Source organism: Piliocolobus tephrosceles, chromosome 7 (genome assembly GCF_002776525.5).
Source record: "Piliocolobus tephrosceles isolate RC106 chromosome 7, ASM277652v3, whole genome shotgun sequence".
In the NCBI taxonomy this organism is placed as follows: Eukaryota; Metazoa; Chordata; class Mammalia; order Primates; family Cercopithecidae; genus Piliocolobus; species Piliocolobus tephrosceles.
In genome coordinates, this window is record NC_045440.1 from 3,185,300 (window position 1) to 3,203,403 (window position 18,104).

An 18,104-nucleotide genomic window follows, 5' to 3' on the forward strand; every position below is an offset into this window, starting at 1 on the left:
ACGCGGCGTCTCCGCCGGTCACGTGGGGGCCGCTCAGGCGGGCGGCGCTGCCGCTTCCCAATCGCGCCCTCCCAGCGCCGGGGACGCGGCGCCCGCGCTCCCGCCCGAGCCCGGGGAAACGGAGACAAGGAGGCGCCGCCGCCCCCTCCCCGCGGCTGCGCCCCGGCCCTGCGCCCGCAGCATGCCCGCCGCCGGGCCGAGCGCCGCCCTCCCCCAGGAGCTCGAGGAGGCGACGCCGCTGCCGGCCGCGGGGCCGCGGCTGCGAGGGTAGCGGGGCCGGAGCCGGGCACCCCGAGGCGCCGCGCGGCAGGCGGAGAGGGAGGAGGAGCAGGCATCCTCCGCGGCGCGCGGGCGGCGGCCCTGCTGCCCGGCGCGCCCATGGCCCGGCCGCGGGGAGAATGCGAGCTGCCCTGCACGCGCTCGGCGCCCCCCAGAGCCGCTCGCGTAGCCGCCGCCGCCGCCCCCCAGCCGCGGGCGCTCGGCCACTGGCTGCGCTAGGACCCGCGGCCGCTGGCCGCCAAGCGCGGGAGGGCCCGGGGCGCGGCGCGGCATGTAGCTGCGGGCTCCCGCGACCGCGTGAGGCTGTCGGCCCGGGGCCCCGCCATGGCTGGGATGGACAGTGGCAACCTGAAGACGGCGAGGCTGTGGCGGGACGCCGCCCTGCGGGCCAGGAAGCTGCGGAGCAACCTGCGCCAGCTCACGCTCAGCGCCGCCGGGGCCTGCCCCGGGGCCGGGGCCGACGCGCTCGAGTCCCCCGCCTCCCCCCAGCTCGTGCTGCCGGCCAACCTCGGAGACATTGAGGCGCTGAACCTGGGGAACAACGGCCTGGAGGAGGTACCCGAGGGGCTGGGGTCGGCGCTGGGCAGCCTGCGCGTCCTGGTCCTGCGCAGGAACCGCTTCGCCCGGCTGCCCCCGGCGGTGGCCGAGCTCGGCCACCACCTCACCGAGCTGGACGTGAGCCACAACCGGCTGACCGCCCTGGGCGCGGAGGTGGTGAGTGCTCTGAGGGAGCTGCGGAAGCTCAACCTCAGCCACAACCAGCTGCCCGCCCTGCCCGCCCAGCTGGGCGCTCTCGCCCACCTGGAGGAGCTGGACGTCAGCTTTAACCGGCTGACGCACCTGCCCGACTCCCTCTCCTGCCTCTCCCGCCTGCGCACCCTGGACGTGGATCACAACCAGCTCACTGCCTTCCCCCGACAGCTGCTGCAGCTGGCGGCCCTGGAGGAGCTGGACGTGTCCAGCAACCGACTGCGAGGCCTGCCTGAGGATATCAGTGCCCTATGTGCCCTCAAGATTCTCTGGCTGAGTGGGGCTGAGCTTGGCACGCTGCCCGCCGGCTTCTGCGAGCTGGCCAGTTTGGAGAGCCTCATGCTAGACAACAACGGACTGCAGGCTCTGCCCGCCCAGTTCAGCCGCCTGCAGCGGCTCAAAATGCTCAACCTCTCTTCCAACCTCTTGGAGGAGTTCCCTGCCGCGCTGCTGCCCCTGGCTGGTCTGGAGGAGCTCTATCTTAGTCGCAACCAGCTCACCTCGGTGCCATCCCTTATCTCGGGCCTGGGCCGGCTTCTCACCCTGTGGCTGGATAATAACCGCATCCGCTACCTGCCGGACTCCATCGTGGAGCTGACGGGCCTGGAGGAGCTCGTGCTGCAGGGGAACCAGATCGCGGTGCTGCCGGACAACTTTGGCCAGCTCTCCCGAGTGGGCTTGTGGAAGATCAAGGACAACCCACTGATCCAGCCACCCTACGAGGTCTGCATGAAGGGGATCCCCTACATCGCAGCCTACCAGAAGGAACTGGCTCATTCCCAGCCGGCAGTGCAGCCCCGGCTCAAGCTGCTCCTGATGGGGCATAAGGCTGCAGGAAAGACTTTGCTGCGCCACTGCCTCACGGAGGAGAGAGTGGAGGGATGTCCAGGGGGAGGGGACAAGGAGAAGTGCTACCCACCATCACCTCCCCCTGTGAGCAAGGGCATCGAGGTGACCAGCTGGACGGCCGATGCCTCCCGGGGACTGCGGTTCATCGTGTATGACTTAGCTGGGGATGAAAGTTACGAGGTGATCCAGCCCTTCTTCCTGTCCCCAGGCGCCCTATACGTGCTGGTGGTCAACTTGGCCACCTATGAGCCTCGCCGCTTTCCCACCACCGTGGGCTCCTTCTTGCATCGGGTCGGGGCGAGAGTGCCCCACGCGGTGGTGTGCATCGTGGGCACCCACGCGGACCTGTGCGGAGAGCGCGAGCTGGAGGAGAAGTGTCTGGACATTCACCGCCAGATCGCCCTGCAGGAGAAGCACGACGCGGAGGGGCTGAGCCGCTTGGCCCAGGTGGTGGATGAGGCACTGGCCCGGGACTTCGAGCTACGCTCTGCCAGCCCCCACGCAGCCTACTACGGCGTTTCGGACAAGAACCTTCGTCGGCGCAAGGCCCATTTTCAATACCTGCTCAACCACCGGCTGCAGATCCTCTCCCCGGTGTTGCCTGTGAGCTGCAGGGACCCGCGCCACTTACAACGCCTTCGGGACAAGTTGCTGTCAGTTGCTGAGCACCGAGAAATCTTCCCCAACTTACACAGAGTACTGCCTCGATCCTGGCAGGTGCTGGAGGAACTGCATTTCCAGCCACCTCAGGCCCAGAGACTGTGGCTAAGCTGGTGGGACTCGGCGCGCCTGGGCCTGCAGGCGGGTCTGACCGAGGACCGACTGCAGAGTGCCCTTTCCTACCTGCATGAGAGCGGCAAGCTACTTTACTTTGAGGACAGTCCGGCCCTCAAGGAGCACGTCTTCCACAACCTCACCCGCCTCATCGACATCCTCAATGTCTTCTTCCAGAGGGATCCCTCCTTGTTGCTGCATAAGCTGCTCCTAGGGACCAGTGGAGAGGGCAGGGCGGAAGGGGAAAGCTCCCCGCCCGTGGCGCTGCCCACCCCGAGCCAGGAACTGCTCCGGGCCACCCAGCTCCATCAGTATGTGGAGGGCTTTCTGTTGCATGGGCTCTTGCCAGCTCATGTCATTCGGTTGCTGCTTAAGCCTCATGTCCAGGCCCAGCAGGACTTGCAGCTGTTGCTGGAGCTGCTGGAAAAGATGGGACTCTGTTACTGCCTCAATAAACCCAAGGGCAAGCCTTTGAATGGGTCCACAGCTTGGTACAAGTTCCCATGCTATGTGCAGAACGAGGTGCCCCATGCAGAAGCCTGGATTAATGGGACCAACCTAGCTGGGCAGTCTTTTGTGGCTGAGCAGTTGCAGATTGAATATAGCTTTCCTTTTACCTTTCCACCGGGGTTGTTTGCACGGTACAGTGTCCAGATCAACAGCCACGTGGTGCACAGGTCGGATGGTAAATTTCAGATCTTTGCCTACCGAGGGAAAGTTCCTGTGGTGGTGAGTTACAGACCTGCCAAGGGAGTCCTGCAGCCACACACCCTGTCCATTGCTAGCCATGCATCACTACCAAATATATGGACCGCATGGCAAGCCATAACCCCCTTGGTGGAGGAACTGAATGTCCTACTTCAGGAATGGCCTGGACTGCACTACACCGTGCACATTCTCTGTTCTAAGTGCCTTAAGAGAGGATCGCCCAACCCACATGCTTTTCCAGGTAAGCGGAGAGAGGGGCGGGGTTCTTGGAGATCCTTAGTTCTCATTTGGCAGAATGTTTATTTAACTTCCCGGGTTCTCCAGGAAAGCTGCCTAAGGAAAACAGGGAGATCTGGAGACGAGCAAAAGGCAGTAAGTACCTGAGCATTGTGAAATGCAGGCACAAGTGTCATCCTCTCCTAATAGACTCGGACTTCCCAAATGGGTTTCAGTCACAACCTTTCCGTCTCCTTTCCGCTCTTGTCGATGTAGTCCACATTTGGTAGAAGGAAATTTCAGGTGATTAAACAGATGCTGGGCAGTGTCTGATGTTAGCTTCTTACTGAGCCTTGGCTAAAGTATTTATTAGACACATCTCGAAGGGATAGATGAGTTTGAGTTTCAAGTATCCAGTGTCACAATTTTTAAAAAAACTTCAATGTTTGTGGGTACCTAGGTGTGTGTGTTTATGCGGCCCGTGAGCTGTTCGATACAGGCTTGCAATGCATAGAAATCACATCATGGAAAATGGGGTATCCATTGCCTCAAGCGTTTAAGCACTCTGCTTACATTCAGAGTGTGTAATTAGAAAGTAAAAATCACTGCTCACTTTTCTTAAGAAATTCCAGAGAAGATCTTTTGTAATTGGAGTGAACGATGGATGGCTGAAGACAACAATTTCAGGCTGTAATGCATGACTAAATCCTGGGGCTGCTGCTCGCCTCCGCCCACTGGGCATGGAAGATAGATGACTGCAATCTTTGAGGGGCGTTTCCTCGGGAATTTCCTGGCAGTTTTGAGTTTTATAGACGTCTTGAGGTTTGTTTTTTGGTAAGTGTTAAGCAAATGAAGCTTTCTGGGTGCTTAATAATTGAGATGGAAGGGACAGAAAGCTGAGAGTTTTCCAGGCAGTGTTTTCCAGTAGGCTTTTTTTTTGTTTTCTTTTTTAAACCATCGTAAGTAAGTGGAAGAATTCCAGGACTAGTTGTCTGGTATTGTTTTTGAAGTTTTTTTTTTTTTTTTTTTTCCTTAGAGCAGTTTTAAGTTTATAGCAAAACTGAACAGAAGGTACAGAGATTTCCCAAATATCCCCTTCCCCACATGTGTAGCTTCACCAACATCAACATCTCCCGCCAGAGCAGTACATTTGTTTCAGTTGATAAACTTGCAGTGACACATCAGTATCAGCCAAAGTTCATAGTTTACACAGGGTTTACTCTTTGTGTTGGGCATTCTGTGGGTTTGGACAAATGTCCAATGACCTGTATCCCCCTAGTATCATACAGAGTAGTTTTACTGCCTTAAAAATCCTCTGTCCTCTGCCAATTCATTCCCCTCGACCCTGGCAACCACAGATCTTTTTACTGTCTCCATAAGTTTTGCCTTTTACTTGTATGGGATTTTTTTTTTTTTTTTTTTTTTTTTTGAGCCTGGTTAATTGGTATCAAACTAGTTTTTAGCTGGGAGCATGTCCATTTCCTCATCCGTTGTAGTTCTTTAAACAACTGTTTTTGTTGTTGTTGTTGTTGTGTTTCGTTTTTTGTGGAGCAGGCTTGGTTAACAACATTCCAAGTGTCCTAAGCACAAACCAGATAGAACAATAGCATCCTTACACATTTCTCACCTGGGTCCTCACCCCCAGGGGACACGGAGGGGTGACGAAATGCAAGACTGCTCCCACTCTGATCTTTGTCCTGGTCAGAAGGGGACAACAAGAATGCAGCTGGTAATAGTATCAGGAAGGAATTGAATACCAATATTTCCGAAGGTGACATCTTTCCGTTGCCCTAGATCTAGGTTGAATTTAATTCTTCAGCATGAAAAAAGCCACTGTATTCAGTTACCAGTCAACTGAGCCGTCCATTCTGTATGTTTATCTGGAATCTTGTCACACTCCATGACTTGGTAGACTCTTCAGTTTGTTTTATATTTGTCAATGTGTGTTATTCATGGAAGCAAGATACTTCTTTATTGTGATACCAAATTGAGTAAAGTGACTGGGAGTTACACATTAACAGGGTAGTTTACTGAAGGAGCTACCTGACGCCATTCTTAAACCAAAGTAATTAAAACGAATGTTATTAACAACAAAAGGAGAGACATAGGTTATTGAGCAAGTAAAGATCTTCTAAGAACTTCGAGGAGTAAGGAATGAGACTGGAGGTTTTTGTTTTTTGTTTTCTAACCTCAGCAATTTATGTTTGATTTTTACCAGTCATAAATTCCACAGACAAGCTTGTACTGAGATGCAGAAACAAGCCCCTTGTCTTGTTGTTTTGTCTATTTGCCTTTCAAATGAGGCACACCTGGTTTGGCAATCCAGGCTATAAGGAAGAGATTTTTTTTCAACGTGGAAAACAAATGATTGAAAAAGTGTAAAATTATATATTGAATAGGAATAAATCATCAGTTGTTTTTATAACACAATTATAAAATATATACATATAAGTATTGGTAAATATTTTTGTCTTCTTTATAGTCTTTTTGTTTTTGTTTTGAATTGTGTTGTTTTTCTTTTTTTTTTTTTGTTGAGACGGAGTCTCGCTCTATCACCCAAGCTGGAGTGCAGTGGCCGGATCTCAGCTCACTGCAAGCTCCGCCTCCCGGGTTCCCGCCATTCTTCTGCCTCAGCCCCCTGAGTAGCTGGGACTACAGGCGCCCGCCGCCTCGCCCGGCTAGATTTTTGTATTTTTTTTTAGTAGAGACGGGGTTTCACCGTGTTAGCCAGGATGGTCTCGATCTCCTGACCTCGTGATCCGCACGTCTCGGCCTCCCAAAGTGCTGGGATTACAGGCTTGAGCCACCGCGCCCAGCCAAATTGTGTTGTTTTTCAAAAGTAGCAAAGGGCATAGAATAGTAGAACAGATGATTATAGTACATTTTTCATTACATTAAGAAGATGCAAAAAACATTTTCCTCTTCTGTATTTTTCTGTGATTGCCATCGTTTGTTAGTAATTGTTACAGTTGCAAAAGACTTGGTAAGAGTTAAAATAATGAGTTAGAAATACAAACTAGATGTAGGAACAGAATTGTGTTGAGTGTTTAAGTAGAGCATACATTAAAAATAGATTCATTGAATACCTAGGTTATTAAAATATATATTAATTCAGCAGAAACCCTTTGAATCTATTGGTAGCCTTTGTCTTTTCGTGTTTTTTTGTTTGTTTTTTGAGATGCAGTCTTGCTTTCTTGCCCAGGCTGGAGTGCAGTGGCGTGATCTTGGCTCACTGCAACCTCCACCTCTTGGATTCAAGCGATTCTCCTGCCTCAGCCTCCCAGGTAGCTAGGATTAGAGGCATGCGCCACCACACCCAGCTAATTTTTGTATTTTTAGTAGAGACGGGGGTTTCGCCGGGTTGCCCGGCTGGTCTTGAACTCCTGACCTCAGGTGATCCACCCACCTCAGTCTCCCAAAGTGCTTGGATTACAGGCGTGAGCCACTATGCTTGGCCACCTTTTGTCTTTTTAAGAAGTCATTTTGCTTTTGGGGACATTAAAAATTGGTTACTTTTATGTTTTATAAAAGTGTCAAGTTGCCCTATAAACTATAACAATTTTATATGCAATGCTGAAAAAGTTGGACTTTGAATTTTCTTGGGATGTTAAAGTAAGAGTAAATAGTAAATTAGTGTCTCCCTTGATTTTATACAGAGAAAAGTAAATTTGCACTAATATCTTTTAAAATATTTGTATGTGAAAAGTCTATTTTGGCTTGTCCTATTGGATTTTCTGGTCTGAGCTGCCCTACGGTAGTTGACCATAGGAAGTATAATGATAAATGTCTCTTTTCTTATTTTGGTTTATACAAGAAAAGTAATGGGCAGTGTGCGGTGACTCACGGCTATAATCCCTTTGCTTTGGGAGGCTGAGGCAGGAGGATCACTTGAGTCCAGGGGTTCGAGACCAGCCTGGGCACTGTAGCCAGACTCCGTCTCTACAAAAAAAAAAATAAAAATCAGCTGAGCGTGCACACTTATGGTCCCAGCTAGTCCGGAGGTTGAGGTGGGATAATCACTTGAGCATGGGAGTTTGAGGCTGCGGTGAGCTTTGCACTCTGACCCTATCTCTTAAAAAAAAAAAAAAAAAAAAAAAAAAAAGAAATGATTGGAAAATGCATAGCCAGCAATCACTAGTGTCAAAGTTTTTTGTAAAAATAAATCACATTGTCAGAAAGATGACCTATTTGTCTGATTTTAAATAGGTAATCTGACAACGTGATTATCTGTTTAAGACATCTTATTTAAGACAAATGGGTTGAGTGACAGGAGATTCTTTTGGAAACTCAGAGATGGCCTGTTATGAAGCCTAAATGTCACTGTGAAAGCCTTGACCTGCTTTCTCCATCCTGGCGAGCATCCCAGCCTGATCAACCTGGTGAAACCCCATCTCTACAAAAAATACAAAAAAATTAGCTGGGCATGGTGGCTACTGGGAAGAATGGGGAATGAGAATCCCTTGAACTTGGGAGGCAGAGGTTGCAGTGAGCTGAGACTGTGCCACTGCGCTCCAGCCTGGGCGACAGAGCAAGACCCTGTCTCCAGAAAGAAAGTCTTGACCTGCTTCCTGCAGGTACCCTTTTGTTTTTGCAGACTTGCTGCCTGTAGCTGGTAGCCAGGATTCCCTTCCTTTTGCTGTTTTCCTTCTCATTACTTGGTCCTGTGTACTTGTCTTAGAGCAAGTTTCTTCTTGTGGGATATTTGCTTATGCTTTTATTCTGTTCTACCAGTATGACCTCTAAACTGGAAAAGTTGATACTGTTGAAGTTAAGCGATGATATATTAGGATGTGGTGGTTAGAACATAGGCCTGCAGCAAGATTCGAGTGCTTTGATATTCCTTTTAAGCAGGTGAGTGAATACTGTGTGTTGTTGAATTGGAAGAGTGTGTCTTAGTGAGTCGAACTTGCATTGACTGCAGATTTTCACTAAATACCCTACTCTCCAAATTATTTAAGGTCATTTTAAAAAATAATGAGAAAGCAGCCCAAATCAGTAGATAGAATTAGTTTTGTGGCTTTCTTTAGCTTTACTGTCTTTTATTTACTCAGTAACTTGATGCCTTTCTATATCTCCTGCCAAATGTGTTCTGTCCCTCAGTTTCTTGCAGACGGAGTGTACCTCTCCGACAACACTCAGCATATTTGACTTGTTTTGTTGGTATTTGGGTGTGTCATGATATCGCTTTGATTAGGTTGTTCACTTGCTTCTTCTGAGCCAGAGACACACCCCAGACTTTATAGCCTCTTCAGAACCTCTCAGATGTTTGCTGAATGATAGTTTGGTCTTTTGTGAGAAATATCTTTTTTTTTTTTTTTTTTTTGAGACAGGGTCTCACTCTGTCACCGAGGTTGGGGTGCCCTGGGGCAATAATGGCTTACTGCAGCCTCGACCTCTTGGGCTCAAGTGATGATCCTCCTACCTCAGTCTCCTGAGTAGCTGGGACTCCAGAAACACCCTACCACGCCTGGCTAATTTTTATGTTTTTTTTTTTTTTTTTTTTGTAGAGACAGGGTTTCACTGTGTTGCTCAGACTGGTCTCAAAGTCTACCTGCCTCAGCTTCCCAAAGTGCTGGGATTGTAGGCATGAGCCATCATGCCCGGCTTGAGAACTGTCTCTTTTTCTTTGTTATTCGCACACTCAGTGAAAATCCCAGGTAGTACTGTAATGATTATCTGGCTTTGTTTGGCTTCCCAACTCCCTCCCCCTCACAGTGTTCCTCCAGCGTTCCCACTGTGCCTCTATGACTGGTCTTACCCTTGAATGGGCCCTTCATTTTGACCACTGAAGCAGAGCGAAATTCTTGCGTTATTATATCTAAGTTTTAGAATTACTGGAATTCGAGCATGACCTAGTTGTTTGGATTGAATTAGTCATTGTTTTTAATTTCACAAAGGTTATTCAATATCTCTTTCGTTAAGCTTTATTAATATTGATGGTTCTTGGCTTTTCTTTTTATGAACAGACCTCTGAACTCCCTGGGACTTTGTTTTATGTAAAAATCAAAACCTTAATCAGATACTAGGTTAAACAAATACCGTGCAGAATAGAATTCTAGAAGGCTAGAAAGGCCTTTGGAGTATTTGAATTATTTCAAGTGTTGGGTGCCTTTTCTTTAAACCCTGGAATAGGTTCTCAAGTCCATCCCCGTACAAGTGGTTTAGAATTTCCTAAAGTATTTATTCTTTAATTTTTTTTTCTTTTTTTTTTTTTGTGAAATAGGGATAGGGCCTTGCTATGTTGCCCAAGCTGCTCTTGATCTCCTGGCCTCAAGTGGTCCTCCCTTCTCAGCCTCCCAAAGTGTTGGGATTAGAGATGTGAGCCACCATACCCAACCAGCATTTTTTATTTAATAGATATTTTATATCATACTCTGAAGTTATTCCCCTTTGTCTGTGAAGAGGTGAGGGGCTTTAGGTGAGGGCCTTTAGCTCTGTAATGTGGGATTGGAATGAGTGGGAAAAGCTGGAATTGGACGTTTCTGGTTGTCTTCTCATCTACCCATTAACTTGCTTCTATCCATGGGAGCCCCTCCCCCACCTTTTTTTTGTTTGAGACTGAGTCTTGCTCTGTTGCCCAGGCTGGAGTATAGTGGTGCTGTCTAGGCTCACTGTGACCTCCACCTCCTGGGTTCAAGTGATTCTCCTGCCTCAGCCTCCCGAGTAGCTGGGATTACAGGCATGTACCACTCCACCCAGCTAATTTTTGTATTTTTAGTAGAAATGGGGTTTCACCATGTTGACCAGGCTAGTGTTGAACTCCTGACCTCACGTGATCCACCCGCCTTGGCCTCCCAGAGTGCTGGGATTGCCGGCATGAGCCACCGCCCCCGGCCCATGGGAGCTCTTTTTGATTAAGGACACCTGACCATCCATCCATTAGGGTATCAGAATGCCTTTTGATTTTGTTTTACTTTGTTTTGTTTTGAAAACCAGCGGGCAGGTGCAGACCCAGTACTGCCCTGTCTTGTCTCTGACAGCCTTGGCGTCCCAGTTCCCTGGGGATGGAGGTCTGCTTTGTGTTTCCAGTCTCTGTGGAAAGCACATCAGGTAGGGTCAGCTTGGGGCAGACCCAGTCAGGTCTCAGGCCTCTCTGGTTCAGCTTTTCTTTTCCTTTTGTTTCTGTTTTGAGATGGAGTCTTGCTCTGTCGCCCAGGCTGGAGTGCAGTGGCACAGTCATGGCTCACTGCAACCTCCACCTCCTGGGTTCAAGTGATCCTCCTGCCCTAGACTCCTGCATAGCTGGGACTACAGGTGTGCACCACCATGCCTGGCTAACTTTTGTATTTTTAGTAGACACAGGGTTTCACCATGTTGGCCAGGTCTCAAACTCCTTACCTCAGATGATCCTCCCTCCTCGGCCTCCCAAAGTGCTGGGATTACTGGCATGAGCCACTGCACCCAGCCTGGTTCAGCTTTTCTGATTGCAACATTAGTTGCTGGGGGATGATTGTCAGGTTTACCTTGTTCTCGGGGCTGGCAGGCTTCACTTCAGCAGGGAGGGATTAGGAACCCCTGTTTGGCCTGCCTTCTCCAAGGCTGCTCTAGCATGAAGGCAGCTGGTCCCTCCCCCGGCTTGGCTTTTGAAGTCTGTGCAGTATGTAGAACCCAGAGTGACTGACGTGCATCTCAGACAACCACAGAACACCTGTGATGATGTGTCGCTGTTGAACTCTAAAGACCCTCTCATGTGTTAGGAGTGGCAGCATCACTGCACGGGTACATACTGTCCTCTCTGCGTTCTCACGTTTCACATGATGATCCAGGACACTGTGCAGTGCCTGGCGCAGGGCTGAGCAGGTAGAAGGGGCTCAGAACCGGTTGATTATTTTGAAAGAACTCAGGAAACTCTCGTGTTTATTTTATTCTATTTATTTTTCTTGAGACAGAGTCTCACTCTGTCTCCCAGGCTGGGGTGCAATGGCGCCATCTCAGCTCACTGCAGCCTCCACCTCCCAGGTTCAAGCGATTCTCCTGCCTCAGCCTCCTGAGTAGCTGGGATTATAGGCATGTACCACCATGCATGGCTAATTCTTAATTGATGCCTGGCAAGTGCTTTTTTGGTTGTTTATGGTTTTTTTGTTTTTGTTTGTTTTGAGACTGAGTCTTACTCTGTCGCCCAGGCTGGAGTGCAGTGCCACTATTGGAGCTCGCTGTAACCTCCACCTCCCGGGTTCAAGTGATTCTCCTGCCCCAGCCGCCTGAGTAGCTGGGATTACAGGCACGCATCACTATCCCCAGGTAATTTTTATATGTTTTTTAGTAGAGACGGGAGTTTCGCTGTGTTAGCAAGGCTGGTCTCAAACTCCTGACTTCAGGTGGCCTGCCCGCCTTGGCCTCCCAAAGTGCTGAAATTACAGGCGTGAGCCACCATGCCTGGCCTATGATGTTCTTTATCTTAAAGTATGCATTTTAAAGGAAACCAGTGTCATTTTCCCATAGGGTTTTTCTGGTGTACACATTCCTGTCCTCCATATCTATCCATTAATTCTTACAGAAATGGGGGAAGAGTGGGCCAGGGGCACTTAGCAGCAGGATGCAATTGTGCATTTAATGTAGGAGCTGGCCACGGAATGCCTTCTGCCACCTGACCTTGAGGCAGTGAACACTCCAACCTCCCAAAGCTGATGGTTCCCTGGCTGCTGCTTTCTTTCTTTTATTTTGAGATGGAACCTCACTCTGTCACCAGGTCGGAGTGCAGTGGCTCAATTATCCTGCCTAGGTTCAAGTGATTCTCCTGTCTCAGCCTCTCGAGTAGCTGGAATTACTGTCACCATTGCCTGACTAATTTTTGTATTTTTAGTAGAGACAGGGTTTCACCATGCTGACCAGGCTGGTCTCAAACTCCTGACTGCAGGTGATCCGCCTGCCTCAGCCTCCCAAAGTGCTGGGATTACAGGTGTGAGCCACTGCGCCCGGCCCCAACTACTTCTAACCGAGCCCCAACCCTCCCTTGACATTAGCCTCTATACGGGGAGCATACAGATGGTGAGGAGCATGGGGTCTGGTGGTGGAGGTGGAATAGCTGCAGGAAGGAAGATGTTTTCAGTGGTTCCCAGAAGTGTGGACAGGTCACACCTGCTGGTGTGAGTTCCTGGAAGGCCATAGAAGAGTGACTGGCGTAATGCAGAGATGATCGTGTGTGTACTCTATATGATGGTGGCAGCATGGATCACAATTCCCAGATTCCACTGCCAGCAGGGCCGACTTATTCGTGGAGAGCAAGAAGGAAACATTCTGAGTTATTTTTATTTTTGGCACTAAATGTTTCAAAACATTTTTCCTTCCTCAATCCCTTAGCTGAAAATACTGGGGCTTTGTTTATTAAAAGAGTAAATTTAATGAAAAGCTATCACCAACAAGTTTTTTTCTTTTGCTCTACATTTATAGAAGCAAAGAGTCTAAAAAAAGTTCATGTTGGAGCAGGGGAAGACTGTGGGCAGAGGAAGACAGAGGCACCGGGTTACTGGTGGTGGGCTTGCAGGGACGTTGTGAGTTTGGAGCCTGTTTCACCCATTTTAGGAAGGGATGGGTCGGGCGTGGTGGCTTATACCTATAATCCTAGCATTTTGGGAGGCCGAGGAGGGTGGATCACTTGAGGTCAGGAGTTCGAGAACAACCTGGCCAATGTGATGGACTGTCATCTCTACTAAAAATACAAAAATTAGCCAGGTGTGGTGGCAGGTGCCTGTAATCCTAGCTACTCGGGAGGCTGAGGCAGGAGAATCACTTGAACACAGGAAGCGGAGGTTTCAGTGAGCTGAGATCGTGCCACTATACTCCAACCTGGGCGACAAAGCAAGACTCCATCTGGGGAAAAAAAGGAGGGGATGTCCTGCCCCAGACCGGCAGCCCCTGGCACCCAGCCTATTGCAATGGTTTCCTTCACTTTTGCAAATCTGAGCAAACACACTTGGGAGAAGGGTGAGGAGGCGGGGAAACTGGAGTCATATTAAGACTGCTGTCTGAAGGTTTCTGTTTTGCGTGTGCCATTCTGCTTTTTGGGTGATGTGGCTTAATGAGTCAAGCCCTGATGACTGATGCTGCTCTTCTTCCTCATCTTCCTCCTCCTCCTCCTATTGAGTGAAAGTCACATAATACGAAAAAGTCATTTTAAAGTGAACTATTCCATGTAATTTAGTACATTCCCAGTGTTCTGCACCTGCCACATGTCAGCCAAGCACCTTTGGAGGGGTGGGGCAGATGTTGGTGGCATTCTTCCTGGGGCCAATTGACTGGGAATTCTTTTGCCAGGCTTTGTAGCAACTTTCTTTCCAAGGTATGACTTACGAAGAGTAGGGGTTTTGGGGCTAGGCCTGAAGATGCAGTGTTGATTGGAGATCTTTGACTTGGTGGTGGGGATCCTTGGTGTGCATGAGAGGACAGAAAGGAGGGCATCCAGGCCTCCTAGTCTGTTCTGGGGTTTATGTGATTCAATGAGGGGCTGATATACACGGGCTCTGTAAAGAACACATAGAAGAGAAGTACAAATAAATGTTGTGTAATTCCTATCTTCTGCCTAGAGCTTTTTTTTAAACATAAATTTTAAGTTTAGCTCCTGGAATGACTGGCAAGACCCAATTGAAGGTAGGGTGGCAGCGGGTGGTGATGGCGGCAGTGATACAAATTTAGATGATTACCAAATTAGACAGGTAAGTGTCATCAATCACTGTTGAATACCTGTTCTATACAGAAGTTTGTACTGAACTAGGAGTTCTAGGAAAATAAAATACATGATCTAGGGCATGGGAAACTGTGTTGGGATTTTGGTTAATGTCGTTGATTCTTGTAAATATGGAATCTGACCTCATATGGAGAAAATCATTTGCATATTTGAAAATTATTTTGGGGGGAAACGTGGCTTTTGATTTTTCCAGAAAAAAAATGTGATCCCACTGAGGAAAGCAGGCTACAGCTTTGAATTTCCCTCATGTGTATGAGTAGGTGGAAAGTAATGCTCAAGTCATTCTTTTGAGTTGACTTTCAGTTTGGATGATTTGTTTGCGAGAAATCTCAGGCAGAACTTGTAAGGATGCTGGAAAAAGAAAATTCAGTGTACATCAGGCTTTCTAAAAACTTCCCAAACTGATCAGCCTTTCCGAGGAAAAGAAATGCCTCTTCTTCAGGAGTCCTTGCGTTTTTTTTTTTTGAGATGGGAGTCTTGCTCTGTTGCCCAGGCTGGAGTGCAGTGGTGCGATCTTGGCTCACTGCAACCTCTGCCTCCTTGGTTCAAGTGATTCTCCTGCCTCAGCCCCCAAGTAGCTGGGACTATAAGCGCGTGCCACCATTCCCGGCTAACTTTTTTTGTATTTTTAATAGAGACGGGGTTTCACCATGTTGGCCAGGCTGGTCTCAAACTCCTGACCTCAAGTGATCCTCCTGCCTTGGCCTCCCAAAGTGCTGGGATTACAGGCATGAGTCACCTTGCCTGGCAGTAGTCCTTGCCTTTTTTGTCATTTATAGACTTGCTCCCATTTGGGGAAGGATTCAAATAATCCATCATTTCCAAACACCAGAGATTATATGAACGCTGACTCCAAAGACAGCATCCATTAAAGTGCATACCATCATAATAAAAATATATGACTGCTGGATTTCTTTGCTGAGAGATGCTTTGATGAAGCACTTTTCTACTATTAGCATATTAAATGTTGAGGAAATTAAAGAGTTTAATTTTCTTAGATCCTCCTTATTCCTTAAATGAAGTCTATGCTATTAACATTGTATTAGTACTAGGTTATAGTAGTAGTGAATTTTAGGCCTATAGAATAAGCCTTCCTCTCTTACTCCTCACTCGTTCTGTCCTTCCTTCCCTCCTGTTTTCCTTTCTTTTTAAAGAAGGAATTTTAAAGAAGGTAATGGAAAGGGAAAATATAAAATCAGAAAAATATTTCCCCTGGGTGCCGTTGTTTGACTCACCAACTTTATTATTGTTTTCATATGATTCTTGTTTTTCATGTCATAAAGGTTATTGTTTTAATCATCGTATCAGTCTCCCTGTTTTTGGAGAATAATAGAAGAGGTGACAGTGTTGACGTTTTCTCATGTCGCAGAGACGGTGCTAAGTGCCTCCTGGCGGGGATCTCATTTAATCCCCACAGCACCCTGAGAAGTAGGTATTATTACTGTCTTTGTTTTCAGAAGGAGAAGTTGACATTTAGAAATTAAGTGAATTCCCCCCAAGTTAGAGAACTCTGGGGTATCAGCCCCGAACCTCTGCTCTGACACACTGTCGTGTGGGTCTCAGGTTGCCATTGATTTCCAGAATACACCAGCTCACCTCCTCTCCCTTCATATTCTAAGTTCTGGGCAGACAGGGTCTGGTACTGATGGGAGCTGCCCATGCATAGCTCAGCGGAGGTCATGGTCAGGTAAAGGTAAGGTGGGGAGAGCGCCGTCAGGGGTCTCAGGAAAAGGTTCCTGGAAAGGCCACACTGCAGTTGAGTGTCAGAGGATGATTTCCAGTTAACCACCTGAAGAAGGGAGGTGGAGCATTTCAAGTTAGAATGCCATTTAAAAGGCAGGGAGCAGACAAAGACTTCAGCCGGCCTAGGGGTGGGCATGTGTGCGCAGATGTGTTTTGCATTTAGAAATTATAATAAGGGAGAGGCTTCTTTGTTTAAATGACATTCATGGACTGGTAGACACTTGCCAGTGAGCCACTGGCCCATCAACTAGAGTTTTGGAAGCATTGTTCTAGCCTGTCCCTTTGGCTTCGGGCTGGGCTCTCTTGAGACCTTGGAAGAGATTTATGGCTGGGAAAACGGAAGGGTAGTTTCACATGATTTGCTCGGACTCATAATCAAGTTGTTGTTAAGCTGACAGAGCACCTGCTCTGCAGAGCCGTGTCTAAGCGTGCTACTGGTCACTTTCACTATGTCAGAGTAGAGGGAGAGGAGGAGCGTTGGTTATTCATTCTAACGTTAGCCAGGGAGCCACATGCTTCTGTAATCCCTGGGAATGTATCCCAGAACATCGATTTTCCTTGCTCTAAATCTTACCCTAATAGACCCTGCAATGAAGGCAAATTCGGATCTGATACAATTACCATTTTATTGTGGACTGTTTAAGTTTCACTATATGTATTTTATGCTTTTTTGTGTGCGACACACTACTCAGTGACCGAAAATGCCATTTTTATTAAATTTGCATTAATGGAACACCGTAGTTTTTTTTTGTTTTTGTTTTTGTTTATTTTTTTGAGCCTGGGTCTTACCTTGTCACCCAGGCTGGAGTGTGCAGTGGCACAATCACAGCTCACTGCAGCCTTGACCTTCTGGGTTCAGGTGATCCTCCCACCTCAGCCTCCCCAGTAGTTGGGACTACAGGCACATGCCACCATGCCCAGTTAATTTTTATATTTTTTGTAGAGACAGGATTCTGCCACGTTGCCTGGGCTGGTCTCAAACTCCTGGGCTCCAGCAATCCACTCACCTTGGCCTCTCAAAGTGCGGGGATTACAGGTGTTTGACGCTATGCCCAGCCCTGGACCACCATGTCTTATGCACTTCATTTGTTGTACACTACTTACCATGCTCTAACAGTAGTTTTTTTTTTTTTTTTTTTTTTTTCTTTGACTGAATCTCACTCTGTCATGCAGGCTAGAGTGCAGTGTCTGGATCTTGGCTCACTGCAACCTCCACCTCCCGGGTTCAAGCGATTCTCCTACCTCAGCCTCCCAAGTAGCTGGGACTACAGGCATGCACCACTTTGCCTGGCTAATTTTTGTGTTTTTAATAGAAATGGGGTTTCACCATGTTGGCCACGCTGGTCTCGAACTCCCGACCTCAGGCAATCTGCCTGCCTCAGCCTCTCAAAGTGCTGGGATTACAGGTGTGAGCCACCACACCCAGCCGACAGTGGTTTCTTGCATCTTATCGTCATTTGAGTTTGTCTTCCCTTGCCTGCCAACTTACCAAGCTTTGTCAATTACATTTAACCAAATCCTGGGAAGGACAAGATATTTTTAAGTGTTAGTTTATATTTTGTTTCTATTTGCTTTATAGTTTGACTTGACAGTTGGGATTTGGTGGTGTTTTCTAATTGAAGCATTATAATATGGTGGTTACTTGAAAGAGCTCTTGCGGTGGACTGCTGTGCTCTACCCTGTGCCACTGCTTCTTAGTTGTGTGACTTTAGACATAATAGTTTGTGTTGGTCCTGAGGATTGAGTTATATGTGTTAAATGCTTAGAACAATGCTTGACACCTGGCAAGAGCTCAATAGAAGTTTGCTGCTGTTTCCACCATTCCAGAAGGTACAAGAATCTAAACATACATTTAGAAGAGTGATAAGTTTGTGGATAAAAACTATTTTCTTCATAGAAGAGGTGGAATACAGTATGATCTCTGTTCATATGAACACCTTATACTCTTTCAAAAATACTTTTTCCTCTTTTTTTTTTTTTTTTTTTTTTGAGACAGAGTCTTGCTCTGTCGACCGGGCTGGAGTGCAGTGGCTGGATCTCAGCTCACTGCAAGCTCTGCCTCCCGAGTAGCTGGGACTACAGGCGCCCGCTACCTCGCCCG

At 48.1% G+C, this 18,104-nt stretch overlaps 1 protein-coding gene across 4 annotated transcripts in view; it reads left to right on the plus strand.

The window, feature by feature from the left end:
• The first annotated feature begins 460 nt into the window (after positions 1-460).
• Positions 461-18,104, plus strand: part of MFHAS1 (malignant fibrous histiocytoma amplified sequence 1) — a 108,204-nt gene continuing 90,560 nt past the window's right edge. For all 4 annotated transcript variants that reach the window (XR_002734336.3, XR_002734337.3, XM_023225267.3 and 1 more), the window contains exon 1: positions 461-3,601. Coding sequence is in view for 2 of the 4 variants with exons in the window: in XM_023225267.3 (XP_023081035.1) it covers positions 604-3,601 (2,998 nt within the window). In the remaining 2 variants the exon portion in view is untranslated. The remainder of the gene's footprint in view (positions 3,602-18,104) is intronic.